Source organism: Brienomyrus brachyistius, chromosome 18, assembly GCF_023856365.1.
Source record: "Brienomyrus brachyistius isolate T26 chromosome 18, BBRACH_0.4, whole genome shotgun sequence".
NCBI lineage: Eukaryota > Metazoa > Chordata > Actinopteri > Osteoglossiformes > Mormyridae > Brienomyrus > Brienomyrus brachyistius.
In genome coordinates this window covers 17,467,802-17,486,732 of record NC_064550.1, presented here as the reverse complement: position 1 = coordinate 17,486,732, position 18,931 = coordinate 17,467,802, and the positions used below count along the sequence as shown (strand labels likewise).

The window sequence follows — 18,931 nt, the reverse complement described above, 5'->3', positions numbered from 1 at the left end:
CTTAACCCGACCAATGTGACGAGCATAGTGGCTCCCGCCCACTGAACCACAGCCAATAGATAAGTAAGGTATTTACAGCAGAACCAATGACAAGGGAAGTTAGGAACAAGGGTGACCAATCAGATGCCTGAGCCTTAACTGTTTCCTACACACCAACTCCAACTGAGCGTCTACAGGCAGAGTGGGGGGGGGGTGCTTTAGCCTCCATGTCATTTATATGTCCTGGCAGACGTATCTGTGGGGGCTTTTCACATCTAAGTCCTTCTGTCCTGACCTCAATTTTGACAAACATGGGAACCAACCCACCCGTCCCGAACATCCAAGGATAGCCCACCCACTAAGGGCAGTGAGTTCACTCCTCCAGAGAGCAAGGGAAAGAACTGAGAATACACATGCGGGCGAACGAGGAGACACAGACATTCCGAGATGGATAGTCGGAGAACGGATGGAATTCACAGATTTGCGTCTAAGTTTTATGTTTTAAAAATATAACCTTTGAATTGCCAACTAAACCTCAATAAGCTTCCCATATAAAGTTCTAGAGCCGGGCTATTCCTTAATTAGTTTGTTTTACTTTTGTCCAGCCTGACAGCTTTAGCAGAATCATGGTCTGATTGCCCTGCTGTGCCAAACATGTTTGCTTTACCACGAGGGGCTCAATAAGCTCTGTATGGGCCCCTCATGTTGGTCGGTTTCTTTTTATTTATTTATTTATTTCATTTTTAGCACATGTAGAATATTACAGTGGCTGAGCTGGCCGGAGAGGAGGGACAGATTGGGGGGGGGGAGAAAACGAAATAGAAGAAAAGAACAAAAAAAGAGGAGTAAGTGAGAAGTGAAGTTAAGAGCGATATGAGTAGAGTAGGAAACACAATGTCCAGCTGCTGCATGTGTAAAGGAGAGGGAAGGAGAGAAAAGGCAAAAGATCAACAGCATCTGAAGGAAGTGCAGAGATGGATAAATGCAGGAACACAAACAAAAATAAAGAATGAAGAAAGTAACACAACTATACAAGCGTATAAAATCTTAGTGTGTGCTTGGTGGGGTGCGTGCAAGTATATGTACATGTGTGCTCAATTGTGTAGGCGAGATGCGGGCCTGTGTGCGCGTAGTGTGAGCGCGTAGTGTGAGCGCGTAGTGTGAGCGCGTAGAGGTCGGCGGAGACAGGCCCGGGAGGCCCAGGACGTCCGCAGCCCCCGAAGAGCACAGAAGAGCCGGGGCCCCACATCCCAATGACAGCCGCGCCCCCACTCCAGCCAAGGGAGGGGGGAGGTCCCAGACGCCCGCCCCCCGCAGCCAAAAGGGCATGAGCCCCAGAGAACCAGAGGGTAACAGGCAGCCGACCCCAGCGAGCGTGAGCCGCTCCCGTACGAGCCCAGGCCAGGGCCCCCTAGGACCCCAGATGGGCCGGGGGCCAACGAACCCCCGGTAGAGAGCCCCACCCACGCTGGAGAGGCCCGAGCCCCCCCCCCCCGGGCACCACCCCAAGGAAGAGGGCCAGCAACCATGCCCAGGAGACCAACCGCACCCAGGACAGAGCAGCAAACCCCGGACCCAGGGCACCACCATCCACACAGACACCCCCACAAACACACCTCTCAGCCATGCACATAGACCACACACATCCCCACTACATACACAGACACCCCGCAAACACACCTCTCAGCCATGCACATAGACCACACACATCCCCACTACATACACAGACACCCCGCAAACACACCTCTCAGCCATGCACATAGACCACACACATCCCCACTACATACACAGACACCCCGCAAACACACCTCTCAGCCATGCACATAGACCACACACATCCCCACTACAATACACAGACACCCCGCAAACACACCTCTCAGCCATGCACATAGACCACACACATCCCCACTACATACACAGACACCCCGCAAACACACCTCTCAGCCATGCACATAGACCACACAGACACCCCGCAAACACACCTCTCAGCCATGCACATAGACCACACACATCCCCACTACATACACAGACACCCCGCAAACACACCTCTCAGCCATGCACATAGACCACACACATCCCCTTACATACACAGACACCCCGCAAACACACCTCTCAGCCATGCACATAGACCACACACATCCCCACTACATACACAGACACCCCGCAAACACACCTCTCAGCCATGCACATAGACCACACACATCCCCTTACATACACAGATACCCCGCAAACACACCTCTCTGCCATGCACATAGACCACACAGACACCCCGCAAACACACCTCTCAGCCATGCACATAGACCACACACATCCCCCAACATACACAGACACCCCGCAAACACACCTCTCAGCCATGCACATAGACCACACACATCCCCACTACATACACAGACACCCCGCAAACACACCTCTCAGCCATGCACATAGACCACACACATCCCCTTACATACACAGACACCCCGCAAACACACCTCTCAGCCATGCACATAGACCACACACATCCCCACTACATACACAGACACCCCGCAAACACACCTCACAGCCATGCACATAGACCACACACATCCCCACTACATACACAGACACCCCGCAAACACACCTCTCAGCCATGCACATAGACCACACAGACACCCCGCAAACACAACCTCTCAGCCATGCACATAGACCACACACATCCCCACTACATACACAGACACCCCCGCAAACACACCTCTCAGCCATGCACATAGACCACACACATCCCCTTACATACACAGACACCCCGCAAACACACCTCTCAGCCATGCACATAGACCACACACATCCCCACTACATACACAGACACCCCGCAAACACACCTCTCAGCCATGCACATAGACCACACACATCCCCACTACATACACAGACACCCCGCAAACACACCTCTCAGCCATGCACATAGACCACACAGACACCCCGCAAACACACCTCTCAGCCATGCACATAGACCACACACATCCCCACTACATACACAGACACCCCGCAAACACACCTCTCAGCCATGCACATAGACCACACACATCCCCTTACATACACAGACACCCCGCAAACACACCTCTCAGCCATGCACATAGACCACACAGACACCCCGCAAACACACCTCTCAGCCATGCACATAGACCACACAGACACCCCGCAAACACACCTCTCAGCCATGCACATAGACCACACACATCCCCACTACATACACACCCACACACACAGACAAAAAGACATAAGCCCATCCACTCCGGACTGCCCTCCGACGTGCGGGAGAACGAATGCGACTCCCGCCGCCAGCCGAACAACCTTGGTTGAACCTTCTAAGACCTTCTATGATCACAGACCTGTATGCATACTTGTGCAAATGGCAAATGTACCTGTGCTTCCCAGAGCGCGAACCTGAAGGGCATCGGTGGAAATCATGTGACGGAAGCGGAAGGGATCCTTGTCTTCAGCTATGGAGGTGCGGTGTGATGAACCCTGGGAGAGAAGAAGGTACATGCCAAATTTTATAGTGGGACAGGCAAGAGCAAACGACGATAGAGTCCATGTAAACTGGGGTACTTTAATTCCAGCAAGTTATCTAACTAATCAACAAATCTGGCTTCCTGATACAGGCACCAGCAGTACTCAGTACCCTCCTGCTGCAGCATGCAAAGCCACCATTAATTAAAACACTCCACACGAGGAGTAAAATTTCATTGTACAAGTAGCATCCGTGCTCCATTATAATGACAATAAAAGGCTTTCTATTCTAAAAGTGTCGTCTCATCTCCATTCTCACGCCTTTGCACAGAGGAGGAAAGTCCAGGTCCAGAGAGTACAAATCCAGACCAAGATTTTGTTTCAACCGACCAGCTGAGTATAGAGTGTCTAAGTCACAGAGTCCTCAGCTGGTTGGGTAAAACAAAACCTTGGCCTGGATTTGTACTCTCGGGACCTGAACTTTCCAGCTCCGCCTTGCCTGCGTCTTTCTGCAAAGCCATTTGTAGCGATGTACATAACAATGACACGAGTAAGAACACCGTGAAAGGTCTTCTGTGGCCAGAATGCTTCAACTAAGATCTAAGCAGTCGTGGTTTTTAATCTTAAGTTATTGATTTACAGGAAGTGATGGAAAGGAAGTCAGAAACTCACTATTTTCTTCTTCTGCTTGGAGCAGCCCTTGTACACAAAGACAACCGCAGTTTTGAAGACTGAAATAGAAAGAACATTTGGTTCGGGGGAGAGAAAATATAATATACACAACTACACCGTATTTCAAAAGCCTGGAGACTAAATACCTTTATTTCAATATCAGTATTTGAAGCCTTAAAAAAAATTTAACTAAATGATCATCCACCTATCGCCTCACGGCGTGTTCGGCCGAGCTGCCGAAGTGGTGAGGTGACATGCACAGATTTCCAATACTGCTTTTCTAATTCCATCCATCCAAATAAATAAGCTTTGTGACCTTGGTAATGTGATATAGATGCTTAAAAAATAAAACAAGATCGCTGAACGCTGCGGAGTACAGGAGGACTGATCTGGGAACAGCGGTTTTACTGCAGGTGAGACGCACCGAAGGCAGCGAGCTCAGGCTCCTTTTTGCACTTCCCCAGCGAGGAGGGGGGGTTGATCCAGGTCACGGAGGTGTGAAGCAAGAGGTCTCCCATCGAGAGGTCGGCAACCTGCACCAGAGAGCCGAGAGTCAGTGTATAGCCTGTCCTGCTGACTGGGACAGAGAGACACCCATGCACACAATCACAGGCCCCGGGACGTGTCCGAACACCCCCAGCCCCGCCCCCGGCTACGAGGCTCACGTTACCTCCCATCACGTTACTCCGAAAAAGGCAGCATAGCGACTTTCGGGCAGCGTGAAATTAACTGGGATCATTAGCCGTGAAAACTGAGCTGAGGAAGACGTTCGGAGGAGCTGACCTCCTTCTTGCTGCCAGTCTGCTCGGCGATGAGCTGGTCGAACACGGCGCCGTACTCCTCGTGGATCTTCTGCATCTCGTTGATGTGGCTGGCCACCTTGTTCATGGCCTTCATGGCCACTGAGGGTGAATTGGAGGATCATGGGATACCAGTTAACAGCAGCCTGCTTTATGAGCCTAATCACAACTCACTGCTTCACATGAATTGCGGGTGTCAATAGAGCCCCAGAGAGAGAGAGAGAGGGGGGGGGGGGGCACTTGCCCCATAGGAAAGCTGATTGGCCCCTGGAGTGCCCCCTCCTCCTTCACTCACCAATTCAAAACGTATCATTGGCCCCTCTGGGTGAATTATCATCCCTCTTATGCCCCCCCCCCCCCCACCTTAATTAAATCCTAGAATTACCCCTGCATGCAGAACACCCCAATGTGTTCCCACTCCATCCCACTCCAGACACACACACGAATGTATTAATATCTTTGTGGGGACTGTCCATTCATTTCTATGGGAAAACTCTAATCCCAACACTACCAACCTTAACCCCCACCCAGCCCTAACCTTAGTCATAAGTAACCAAAGAAAATCACAAGCCTTTTCACATTGAGCTTTTTGATTGCAGTCACTGATTTGCCCTTGTGGGCACCAAAAAAATGGCCCCCATAACATCTAAATAACAGGTTTTTTTTATCAGATTTGGTCTCCACAATGTAACATATACATGGCACACACACACACACACACACACACACACACACACACACACACTAGCGCAGGCTCCCTCACCATCCAGGTGGTAGTGCTCCTCACTGTCGGGGTCAGTCAGGGAGTGCAGTTCCCTCAGGAGCAGTGGGTACTTGAGAACCCGCTGGATGGGCTTAATCAGGTATGACTCCAGGGTGGATGAGTGTTGCTGTTTGGGGTTCCGTTCATCAAGGAAGGCCTTAAAATCGGGGTCTGTTTTGGCTGGAAGGCAAGTGGACACGCACTGTCACGCACATCTAAAACAGTCTAGGAGGTTTTAATTAAACACTGAGATGTAAGGAAACAGCGGCCGCTGGCCTGGAGGCTATGATGCGGCAGCAGAAATTCAAACCGCGCATCTCTCAGTGCCCTTAAATGTCTCACGGCTCCCCGGAGAAAGCCCAACCTTAACCTTTACGCTATCAGAACAGTAATTGCTGGCAGGGAGCTATTGCAGTGAAAGCAGAACTGCAATGCAGCACGCCCCAGGAAGAGAGAAGAGAGAAGTTTCACAACTCCAGAGTGGCCGGCAACGAAACCCCAGGATGGCAGCCGAGGCGTCAGAGTGAGCGAAAAAAAGCCACGGGATACCTTTGGCGAGCACCTTGGGCACCTTGGTGTGACTGGCACAGAACGCGCTGTAGATCTTGAAGCGGTCGGCATAGTACAAGAAGGAGCCACCCAGGGAGAAAAGCACCTTCTGTGGAGAAGCAGCAGCAACATGAATCTGCATTAATCTAAAGTGTCTTTCTGCATTCAGAGAGTCAAGGCAATAATAATAAGGGTAAGGGGGAGGCAGACATGCCAACAAACATACTTATGATTAATGAAATATTATTGGATATTATTATTATTATTATTATTATTATTTGTATCACTGTTGATAATGATGATGGAAAATGATCATTAGTAATCTTGACTATAACAATGACGCCCGTCAAGCAACACGCCGTCCTGGACGTTCCCGTAATTGGACACGGTTTGCTTTGTCACATCATGCCAGAAAACCGGGCTTTTTACAAGGCGGCTCCACCTTAAACTGGTCCACGCTCTCGAGCTTCTCGAGATCCGGAACCAGCCTCGTCCCATCCTCCAGAGTCTTGAGAAACTCCAGCTGGAATTCGACCATCTCAGGCAAGTTCCCAAACAGCACGTCCAGCTATCGGGGGACAAATCGATTTCACTCTCAAGGAGTGACTGGTCTTCGAGAAGTACGATATATTTGTGCATGTACATAAAGTGGAATCCATATTCGGTGTGGGCCTGACAGAAACCAATCTCCCAAAATACCAAATGACAAAATTCTCCCTTACATATCACATGACCTTGTAATCTGGTTATTTTTACCCAAGAGCACAAGATCCAGGTTTCACAGATACCAAAGAACACTAGGAGGGAACTTTGCAGTGTCATCTGCTGCCCAGAAACACATTATATTACATTTATTTAGTTGATGGTTTTATTTTATCCAAAGAGAACATAAAATTGATAATACAGGGTCGGATACTCCCAGTATGTTGGGGATAAGAGCCCAGCTCAGGGGGGGTCAACTGTGAAAACAGTCTGTCAGCTCTGGGCTTTGACCCGGCAACCTTCCGATCACAGGCATAGAGTCTTAACCCAATAAGCCACGCCATTTCATAACGGCGGAGTAGCCATAATGCGGACAGAAATACGATGCTGCCATACCTCATCCTGGGTGAGGAAGCTCTCCTGCTGCAAGGGAGTCAGGTACCTCTCGATAAGGCAGTTCAGGTCCTGAAAGACAACCGCAGTTTCTGTTTAGCCGAAGCTCGCCGACCAGAACAGGCGACTTCTTACGTCAAACGACCAGAGAGGAGAACCTCAGCAACACCTTCGTCACCTTCGTCGGGCTCCACAGACCCATGTGATCCAGCTTTCTGCCACTTGCCTGCAGTTATATTTTTAGTATTACGACTCACCACGGCTCCGAGGGAGAGTCAGCCTCCTCCTTCGGATTTTAATTACACGTCGACCCGTTAATTGCACACACCGCATTTTCAGAACAGAAACTGAACCAGGAAAGCTTCTCAGACAGGCCGCTCGGGGGGGTAACACAAAACCGAGCCGAGCTTAAAGAAAGAGACGCGTTTCAGCGTCTGAGCGTCAGCCGAGCCTCTTGGCCACGGGGACATGCTCTCGGTACGGTCCGCTAGGAATCACTCAATGGTGCAGCGGCGGGTACTGACTTTCACGTAGGTCCTCTCCGTCTCCACCAGCTCGCAGACGACCTTGCGGAGCTTGTCGGCGTCGGAGAGCTGGCGCGGCGTGGCGGCCGGGGGCAGGGGGGCCGAGTCGGGGCTGCTGGTGGGGGCGAACTCCGACAGATTCATGTCGTGGAGGCTGCGGCAGAAGGCGGTGACCTGATCCGTGCTCTGGAAAAAAATGGGAAAAATGGAGGGAGAAAAAAAAACATTATGGAGACTGAAGGAAAGGGAGGACATGGACATACACCCCAGAGAAGAAGTAAGGACCCTTGGGTGACATCAGTGTCTCATTCCTGCTAAAACCTCACCAGCTCCCACCGCCTTCCTCTGAGGCTTAATTGGGACGCGTACGGCCGGTCTGACAGCAAAGCACACAGGTGTAGAGTGACGGCTCCAAAGAAATGAATAATTTACACGCATTTGATCTATTTCCAGCTCCTATCATAGCTGTCTGCTTATCACCAGGGACAGGCCCCAGGATGTGACACAGGATGGGCTCTAGGGGCGTGGAATGGGCACAGGTGGGTGACCCTGGATCAGTGGGCATGATGGGATGTGAGCCAGGCACCAGGGAGCCCACAGCTTTACCAGAACTGGAGAACTGCTATTCTGGGAGCCTGGTTTGGTCGGCCCACAACCGTTAATCAGCAAGCGAGCTGATTATTTCATCACAGCAGAGTCTGTCATTCAGAAAGGAGCTCAGGTTCAGTTCCTTGTACGCAAAAGCTTCTCCCCAAAACTCATAGTCCGATTCCCTCACCACTGCTCCACCTACTGGTCAATTTTATAATTGCAATCCCACGCCTGTCCCACAGGAAGTCACTTAAACCTCCATCGAGAGAAGCATGGCTAGCATCCCACTGCTAGGATATCTCAATGTCCAAATTTTACCTGCTCACATAAACCACACCCCCCCCCCCCATATATGGTAATGTTGAGGCATTCAGCCTGACTGCATTAAGAGTGGGAGTGTTGTGCGCTTAAAGCCACAGTCTCCCCCACAGATGTCCCTGAAGGACAAGTAGCTGGAAGCATCGCACACCGAACGTCAGGAATCGACGGGGTGCAGCATGCACGTCCTCCATGGCGTCGGTATAAATAGCTTGCACACTCTCCCTGCCCTTTCTGATTCTCCTCGCTGCCTCTGCTCGTACACTAGGTCTCGCCTGGATTGAAGAAGTGCAGGGCCGTTAGCAGTCGTGGCGGGGTGGGGGGCTGGGGGGGGAAATGCAGCACAAAAATAGCCCGGCGGGGAGGCTGAACCCGCCGCGCGATCAATGCTGAGCGCCAGAAGCAAGGGGAGTCAAAGCCCCCCCCCCCCCCCCCCCAAAACCCTAAACACGAACACTTCATGCGGGATGAAATGAGAACTACATTTACAAGAATATCCTCTTAGATGCTCCGTAGAAGGGGGGGGGGGTGTAAAGAGATATTTAAAGATTCTGTATAAGGAGGAAAAAAAACACAACAGCATCATCCGGTGCAGCAACTGCCTCCCAGTCTGGTAACATTTCAAGGTCGTCCATGTTTACAGACTCACTGTTGGACTTCAAAGAACCCTGCAGCTGAGAGGAAGTGGAAGTTCTGTATGTGTGTGTAGGTGTGTGTCTGTCTGTATGTTGGATGGGGGAGGGGGGGGGTAATTTCCAGTCTTTCTGCAGAGATCAGCAAAGGCTAAATGGGATTAAATATGAGGATTAACAGCAAATTTTTAGCCACCGCTGTGGGTAAGTGCCAATGCTTGTGGTCCGGCCCTGAACGTACAAGCGCTCGGCTGAAACGGAAAGATAAGGCCCGGACACTTCAGTGTTCTGGACATGCGGAACATCAGGACCCATTCGAGTAAATGAAGTCATTACGACTTTGCGATTGGAAACATGCAGTTTTAACGAGCAGATCACAGGCGTTAAAAAAACACTGGCATAAAGCCAACTTAGTAACACCGGATAAGTTGACGTGATGTGTCACATGATCAGCTGCGCATTATATAAATTCTAGAATCAGAATCAGTATGTTTTTATTATCAAGGAGGAAACTGTTTGTAATTATAGATCAAACAGCACGCAGGTACACAATGACTCCCGCAAATGCACATGGATGATGAGAACCCAGGGCACCTGGAAAACGAGCAGAATGTACAGACAGCCTGCTGGAGAACCTCAGCCCGGAGCCATTTGTGTTCAGGGGAAGGTGAGCTAGCAGAAGGTTGGGGAGGTGGGGATACAGCGACTGAAACCGAAGGGCACGGATGGCGGCTCTCACTAACGCGTCTGGACAGCGAGTCCAAAGCATGAAAATGGAAGGTTGGGGGGGTTGACTGCTCCAAGACGTAACCACAGTAAACAAAAATGGGAGCCAAACAAAACACATTAAACAACAACAGTAAACAAAAATGGGAGCCAAACAAAACACATTAAACAACAGTAAACAAACAGGGAACCCAAACAAAACACATTAAACAACAACAGTAAACAAAAAGGGAACCCAAACAAAACACATTAAACAACAACAGTAAACAAACAGGGAACCCAAACAAAACACATTAAACAACAACAGTAAACAAAAAGGGAACCCAAACAAAACACATTAAACAACAACAGTAAACAAAAAGGAGACCTAACAAACCACTTGACAGGGCACCAGGTCAGGACAAGACACAACAATTCCAAAATGCCAAAACAAAAAACAAAAAGCTCAATAGCATGAGACGCCGCTGCCACGCCCACCCCACTGCCCCCCCAGCAGCTCACCAGGTGCAGCATGGAGTACAGCGATGAACGTTTGCTGTTCCGGCTTCTCCTCAGCACAGACATGGTTGCCACTTGCGGGGGGTCACGGCGCTCAGGGTAGGGGGCAGGGAGGGGGGAGGATGAGGGCGAGGGCGGATGCGTAACCACCTGCCTGAATCCTGGGTCACGACCCTCGGTTCCAGTTCGGCGCCACAGTGCTACCAAACAAACATCATTCGGTTTCCTCTTCCATTGGAGATTGAAAACCACAGCGAAACACAGAGAGACACGGGGCTGCCAGAGAGCGGAAGGCGACTGGGACAGAGGCCGTCCCAATCCAACGGGGCCACTTCCTGACACTTGAGCCACGCCGATACACTCCTTGGGTAATTCCCCCCCCCCCCCCAACAGCACGCTAGGCACGCACGCAAACACACACGGACCCACAGCGGCGTTGCCAACAACAAAACGACGACAGCGACAATGCCTCCGCAGAAGAGGAGGGCTGGGAGATGAAAAGAACAGGAAGGTAGGGAGCAAGGGAGAGAGAGGGAGAGAGGGACGGACGGGGGTGGCGTCTAGAGCCGTCCGTGCAGTGTCGCTCGCCCCCGCCTCTGGGGGCTGAGGAGGAGACAGAAAGATGAGAAGCTTCCTCATTCTGACCCCAAGACAATAATGAAGGACCTGCGGATATGAGCCGACAGGAACTGGTCCAAATATGAACTCAAGGTGCATGACTGACAAGAGGAAAGTCAGCACAGCAAGCTAGAGGAGACCCTTAAAGACCCCCCCCCCCACCCAATCAATCTCATAAGGAGACTGAATTGATGACCCTTCAGATTTGCAGGCTTGAATCAGGGGTGCAGACACAGAATCCACCATTACAATTGCCTCCAGGGGACAAATTTATTCAGTCTAAGATGGACAGTTAATTGCAGTGGCCACTGCAGAACCTGGCCGGGTGCTCGGGCTTGCTCTCTCGTGGGTGTCACCGAGCACCATGCCCCCCGCCCCCCAACAAGCACACGTGTGTGTGCAAGCGCTTCTAAAAAGACACTGATGTCACCCAAATTCCTGACTCCCCGCGTTCCGGAATGACGAGCAGTGTCGGCTCAGAAAGCCCGGCCTTTAACGAGATTCACTGGGCCTCCCGGCTGGGAGTTTTTGGCTCCAGTGGGAAGCATCTCCCCCCTGGAAAAAAAAAATGCCCAAAAAAAGGCACTCCCAAGGAGGCCTGCACATCCTCCAATGTGCCTCCCTCCCTAAAAGGCCGACGCAAGCCCCCTGGGGCACATTCTTCGGCAAGAATTTGGCAGACCAAAAATCATGCCCCGGCACCCGAAACAAGAAAAGCAGTAGCAAAGTATTTCAAAACACATAATCGGACACATGCACACAACCCTGCAGGACAAGTAAAAGGACACAAGTACAAATTCTTCTCGTCTTGAGAGGATGAGACTGGTACCAAGCCGGTAGATCAAAGAAGGACCGAAAGCAAAACAGAAAAAGTCTAACAAAAAAAGCACAGTTCCACAGCAGGGACTGCAGGAAAGCTGATAGTTTGCAACATTTTTTTTTAACAGAATGGAGAAAAGGGAAGCGAATAGAAACAGCCTTACCTTCGACCAGAAACACAGTGACAAGGAGACCGCAGATGGGCATGCTACATGCTTACTGAGGGCGGAGACGGCACGTTCCAACCTGTTCCCTAGCCCCTATAGCAAGAATGGAATCTCTCAGCAGGCATTTTCTCTCCCACACACACAGTTTCCGTGTGTAGGGGCACAGCATAAACACCGAGGTATTTCTAGAGACGAGCACGGCCAGAAAACGCAGAAATATTCGAAAACGCCAGAATCTCTGAGACCTTTTTATAGCTGTTGTTCATCTACCCAGGCTTGTTTGCCCTGAAGTTTGTTCACCTCTGGTTCTACCGGTCTGAGTGTGTCAGAGAAAGCGCAGTGACCCACTGTCCGGCACCAGTGCCTCCGTGCGCATGACATGAAAACACAAAGCCCTCCACTTATCTAATGCGGCGCAGGAAAGGAAGCCACACAGTCCCAGGAAAAGGGAGAGAGCTGGTCTTCCTTATCTGACACTTTCACGGAGGAAGGGTTCTCCCCATGTCTGGTGTCTGCTTCCGTTGACGCAGAACACCAACGGTCAGACTGATGTTTGCTCTGAAAAGCTTTAAACGCTCCACAGCACAGGCTCCGGTATCTGGAGACCAGGTCCTTCTGAGGAAGGACCATGACTGATAAGGAGGATCCTGCTTCTCAGAGGTGCTTTATGGTTCCCTCGGCCCTCCTGAAGCAGGCCTAGGGACAGCAGGAGGATCACCGGGCTGGAAGCTCCATCACGGTGACAAACGCGGAACTGTGCCGTCACTTCTGGAGAGTTATCGAGTCTGTCAGCTGGAACCACGAACTGCTGAAAACGCAGGATGCTGAACGCGCCATTCGCCCATTTCTAACAGACATCCAAAAGCTTTGGAGCTAATGGCTGTAAAATTAAGGGTATCACAGGACATCCTCACCTCAGACTTAATCCACCAACCTTCAGATTACTAATAAATCCATAGTCACTGAATTTCCAATGGAACAATGAAAATGCAAATGACAGCCTGAACGACACTAAAACTTTGTTTCAAGTAGGTGGACATTTTAAAAGGAGCTAAAAAGCAATAAAACAATGTTACTAACTTTGCACAGCTGCCTGATGTGAGATTTTCAATTTGAGATGAGTCTGCTCACTCATTCACATTATACTTTTATTACCTTCTAAATAACCTGTAGGGTTTGCAAACTACCCCAACGCTTTTGATGTAGGTAATTTTAGGTTTATAATGGAACAACACAGATTCGCCGTAAGATTCTTTGCATAAGCGTGAGTGAAAGCATGACTGTCACGCCAGATGTGAGAGCTGGCAACCCTGATATCATAAGCTGATATAATTTAAACATTTATGTTATATAATTTAATGATATAATTTGTATTAAACAGACATCAATAGTTTTAAACAGTGGGCTGAGACAAAACAGTGGATTTGAGTCAGTTTGACTGAACTCAAACTGCAAAAACTTACTTTAATATAAACCTTCACTATAAAATTATACCTTCTTCCCACAACTCGTAAGATATCAGTAAATCAACAGCAGGCATTAAATGCACCCCTTCCAGAACCACAAATACAGAAAGTTTTCATTAAAAAAAAGAACTACTCCAAATTTCAAAGTTTTCAAGACAGAATTAAAGTGTTTCAGTGACAAGAAAAAGTGGATGAGGAAATTAACATTGGCAGAAGCACAATTAAGGTGCATCTGGCAGAGAAGTTGCTTCCTTGTGCTTGTGCCTTGAGTAATGTTACTCTCCTGCTTTTCATTTACAGTATCAATACTTCCTTCCTTAAGTACTCAGCCCTTACTCATAACCCCAAAAACTGAACCAAGAGCTAAATTAGTCATTTGTAGCTTCTTTCTTTCGCTCCATCTCTCACATCATAATGCTTGCGTATAGTTTTGCATCGATGTGGAAATTTTGACTGACGCCAATATAATTTTGCCTAACATCACGAATACCGACACCTGGTTAACCTGCGAGCCACTTATGCTGGGGGGTGAAACTTGCCAAGCAGGTTGTCAAAACTTGCTGGTGCAGATAAGCGGAAAGGAACGACTTTTTATTATTATTATTATTATTATTATTATGTGGGAAAACACCAGACCAACCGGCAGGATTTAGTGATGAATTAAAACCATGTGGAGGACAAGTACCTTGAGATCTCTTCCAAGCAGCGAATGAGCTGAAGAAGCCCCTCGTTGTCCGTCAGGGGAAGTGCAAACATCTCCAGTATTTCAGTAGTTACATCTTCGGCTCTTGTGCTCCTAACTTTGACTATCGATTACGTTAAAGTATCAGCTGGTAATATCGGTCTGGACTGATACGTCGGACTGATGCCCATATCTCAATTTTAACGAATATCGGCCAAGAAGTTAATCGATATGTTGGGCATCCCTACTTGCAAATATGCGACCCGTCGCCACGAAATGAGTCTTAAGTCACACTGGTAGAACTGCACCCATAAAATTCATTTTGTGGTGATGGGTCACATATTCTTTGGTGCTTTGGTTGAATGCATCACTTACAGAATAGTGCATGACAACCAGTTCTTCAAAATCAAAAGGCCTGGGGGACAATGTGTAGTTCAGTGGGTTAGGATTGTAGAAGGTTGCTAGTTCAAAGCCCAGTCGAAAGACTGATTTGACTGTTGGGCCCCTGAGGGAGGTCCCTAATTGAACTATCCCCCGATCCCTCCAAAATGCCCCAGGAGTCTTTCGCTCTCGACCATGTGTACATCTAAGAGCATCAGAGCCTGATGGGTTGTATGAAGAGAGGCTTTTGACATGCTTGTGCAGGGGGAAAGTAAGGCATCACTTTGTATGTAGAGAAACATTATCAGTGGGATTTTTGCTGATATCCAGTCTAAAATGGTTTGGCTATGTTTGTTTTACCCAGTTTAACTACGTCACGCTTAATGCTGCAAGGAAGACAACCTGCAAGACTGTCCTCCCACATAACCACTTTTTTCCAAAACGCCTAAGCGATTCAGACTGTAATTTATCACCTTAAAGTGTAGCAAATCAGAGCATGTAATCAAGCAATTAGAACGCTGGCTTAATTAAAAGACGACCCTTTTCCCCCAAGCCAGAAATCACCAGCGCCATCAGATGATTATCCACACTCGCGACGGCGGCCTGCGAGATGTTCAGGGGGGCGGTCAGGATTTCAGGGTGAGGGGACAGACATAGAAGTGCTGAGAAAGCATCTCATACCAGCTCCAGTGACGAGGGGGAGCAGAAAAGGCCACTTAAGATGTAACCGGCTTTGTCTAAGGAAGTACAAATCCAACGTACCGAACAGATAAGCAAACAAATAAGATGAAGATGATGCAAGGATGACTTAGAAACATGAGGATGGGGAGACATGGGTCTGGACCAGAACCGATGCCTCATAAGCCAAAGAGCAGGGCGGCACAGCGGTTAACGCTTCTGCCTCACACCTCTGGGACCTGGGTTCAAGTCTCTGCCATGGTTCCATGCGTGTGCAGGTTGCATGTTCTCCCCGTGTCGGTGTGGGGTTTCTGTTGGGTTCTCCAGTTTTCCCCACACAATCCAAAAACAGAGTGAGATCAGTCGGAGTTACCAAATTGCCAAGCACCAATCACCCTCCCCAGGGCCGGCAAGCTTCCCCACTGGCACCTTCATCACACTCTCAGCTCACCCTCATCGAGTGCGTATGGTTACAGGCTACGCGGCAGACAGCGTATTCACACCAATAACACTCCGTCACTCTCACCTCACCCTCATCGAGTGCGTATGGTTACAGGCTACGCGGCAGACAGCGTATTCACACCAATAACACTCCGTCACACTCTCACCTCACCCTCATCGAGCACGTATGGTTACAGGCTACGCAGCAGACAGCGTATTCACACCAATAACACTCCGTCACACTCACCTCACCCTCATCGAGCGCGTATGGTTACAGGCTACGCGGCAGACAGCGTATTCACACCAATAACACTCCGTCACACTCTCCTCACCCTCATCGAGCGCGTATGGTTACAGGCTACGCGGCAGACAGCGTATTCACACCAATAACACTCCGTCACTCTCACCTCACCCTCATCGAGCGCGTATGGTTACAGGCTACGCGGCAGACAGCGTATTCACACCAATAACACTCCGTCACACTCTCCTCACCCTCATCGAGTGCGTATGGTTACAGGCTACGCAGCAGACAGCGTATTCATACCAATAACACTCCGTCACACTCTCAGCTCACCCTCATCGAGTGCGTATGGTTACAGGCTACGCAGCAGACAGCGTATTCACACCAATAACACTCCGTCACACTCTCAGCTCACCCTCATCGAGTGCGTATGGTTACAGGCTACGCAGCAGACAGCGTATTCATACCAATAACACTCCGTCACACTCTCAGCTCACCCTCATCGAGTGCGTATGGTTACAGGCTACGCAGCAGACAGCGTATTCACACCAATAACACTCCGTCACACTCTCAGCTCACCCTCATCGAGCGCGTATGGTTACAGGCTACGCAGCAGACAGCGTATTCACACCAATAACACTCCGTCACACTCTCACCTCACCCTCATCGAGCACATTCATACAGCCAAGCACATTCTGAACTTCAAAGCAAAGCTGGGGTCACATACATCAAAAAGCAAACAAGCAAAACTACTCTGCTACACCCCACACAAAACTACACCAGTTGCAAAACTGTTAGTATAAAAGTACCAGAACCAGCCTCAGGAACACCACCGGACCCGTGCAGCGCTCATGCACGTCCAGCTTGAGAGGCATGTGTAAAACTAGCGCATGCTGACTTAGACCTGGCTGTGTAGGTCCAGCCGTGAACCGACTGCTCAACTAACATCGACTAACAACATTCACCGGGCAGAAGAGGGCTGCACTCTCCATAACATCGACTTATTTCGCACAGATTGTATGCAGCACCAGACCAGTGGTAAGATAAGAGAGTACATTACATATCAATACAAGGTCTGACGGGACTGATGGGCGCTGCTCAGTCCTGTGAGCTGGGCTGCTCTGCTAAAACCGAGCTAAGGGGCTGAGAAGCACGTTAATCGGACTCAGCAGCCGTTGTGAGACCCACCTCGTCGGCAGGCAGTGGCTTTGCTAGTTTCCCTCCAAATTCAAATTCAACATGCTAGAAAATGAAAAGAGTGTTCCAAAATGTTCTAGAAGTAACCGTACCCTGTGAGCAGGGCGAGAAGCCCATACATTTCCCGCTATTACATTCTCCCACCACCAGTCACCTCTCCATTATCTGACAGCTACTGCTACAGGCGGTTCCGTCTGTCTGCCCAGATGGCAGCCAGTGGGGGGCGCCAGTGTCCCCATTTGGTAAGGCTGTCATCTGAGTGACACCCCTCCACCCCTCCCCAGCACCGGCTGACCCACCTGACCTTTGTGGTCCTTGCATCTCTAATGAACGCATTTCCAAGCTGCCTGTGTTACCTGCACAGCCGCCGACAGTCACGGCCCATCAGTCTGCGACTAGCATGTTTGCCCCCCCCCCATCTCTGCTCCCCTTTTCCCCGCAGGGGACGGCGCAGGCCGACAGTCAGGCACATCTCCACATCTGCTCCCAATTCGCCTCAGCTCACCTCACGCCCTTTAATTAAAGGTCAAGGCTATCGCATGGAGGAGCGCCTGTTGTCTTAACAGCTATCGCTTTCCCTCCCTGACGATTTACAACGCAGGAACAACCCCGCTGAGGTCATGGCTTTCATCCTGTGCAAACAGACACGGACCTTCGCAGGCGTCATATTCAAGGTCCGTTCACCTTCTGGCTGGCGGGAGCTCAAAGATCTTTTTTTGGGTCATAAAATGAGATACTGGACTGAATACAGCTGGAGAATACAATACCCAGCCGAGCCCCCAGTGACAGCCCTTGCGGACCGTTTCATTCCAAACGTAATTTGATCTTCTCATCTAGGCATAAAACCTTTTATGCATCTTCAGCCAAACTGCTCTCAAAATTTCAAAAATAAGCTTCACCTTTTATTCAAACCCAGCACCGGGCTGATAAATTGGATACCTTTGCATACAAGTTTTTTTTTTTTTTTTTTTGGGAGGGGGGATGGGGAGCGCAATGTTTTCACCCCTACCCCTCCATATGAGTAATACCTCCTGACCCCGGGTTTCAAGCTATTGAAACTATTCAAGCTATTGCTACAAGTTTACCTTTTGAAGGAAAATTGGCATAGGGGCTAAAATACTGGGGGCAAGGCTATAAAATACTCAGGGTTATAGCCCCGATTGGGCCAAATGACGACCATGTCCAGACCTTCTTTTGTCCTTCTGTCCCACTGTAACTACCCACTGCACCTCAACCCAACCCAGACACGTGGTCACCCCAGTAATTGGCTCATCCATACCTTCCGGTTCTCCTCCAGGCCACCAAAGAACTCTGCCTCGCCATCCAGACAGTCCCCTGGGCCCAGCGCCACCCCGTCATCCAAAATGTCCTCTGGACATCCACAAAGGAAAAACAGGGAGACGGAGACAAAGAGAAAGAAAGAGCGAGACATGTCTACTAAGAATGTAATTACAGTACAAACTGCACGGCCAAGATTATCACTATCAATCCATGCATCACTTTGCAATAGCCTCTTAGTAATAGCCAGTGAGAGTTATTCAGGGTGAGGCACTCAATTATAACTGCATCCAAGTGCAGCTACAATCCTTTTGCATCTATTGTGGTTCCCAGCACTACACCATTAGCAAT

At 49.6% G+C, this 18,931-nt stretch overlaps 1 protein-coding gene and 1 long non-coding RNA gene across 3 annotated transcripts in view; both read right to left on the bottom strand.

The window, feature by feature from the left end:
* tiam1a (TIAM Rac1 associated GEF 1a) overlaps nucleotides 1-18,931 on the bottom strand; it is a 47,821-nt gene that overhangs the window by 2,081 nt on the left and 26,809 nt on the right. Inside the window, 10 exon segments of the mRNA XM_048984556.1 lie at nucleotides 3,357-3,459; nucleotides 4,117-4,175; nucleotides 4,541-4,649; nucleotides 4,900-5,018; nucleotides 5,680-5,859; nucleotides 6,229-6,337; nucleotides 6,671-6,796; nucleotides 7,327-7,395; nucleotides 7,848-8,033; nucleotides 18,582-18,673. Coding sequence (XP_048840513.1) covers nucleotides 3,357-3,459; nucleotides 4,117-4,175; nucleotides 4,541-4,649; nucleotides 4,900-5,018; nucleotides 5,680-5,859; nucleotides 6,229-6,337; nucleotides 6,671-6,796; nucleotides 7,327-7,395; nucleotides 7,848-8,033; nucleotides 18,582-18,673 — 1,152 coding nt within the window.
* On the bottom strand, nucleotides 1,443-2,678 carry LOC125713427 (uncharacterized). Of its 2 annotated transcripts, none has more exons than XR_007383578.1 (3): nucleotides 2,625-2,678; nucleotides 1,853-2,514; nucleotides 1,443-1,787 (listed from the first exon to the last, which is right to left on the bottom strand). It is a non-coding gene; the product is annotated as an uncharacterized LOC125713427 (long non-coding RNA). The 2 variants fall into 2 exon arrangements; XR_007383577.1 differs by lacking the exon at nucleotides 2,625-2,678 and adding an exon at nucleotides 2,579-2,622.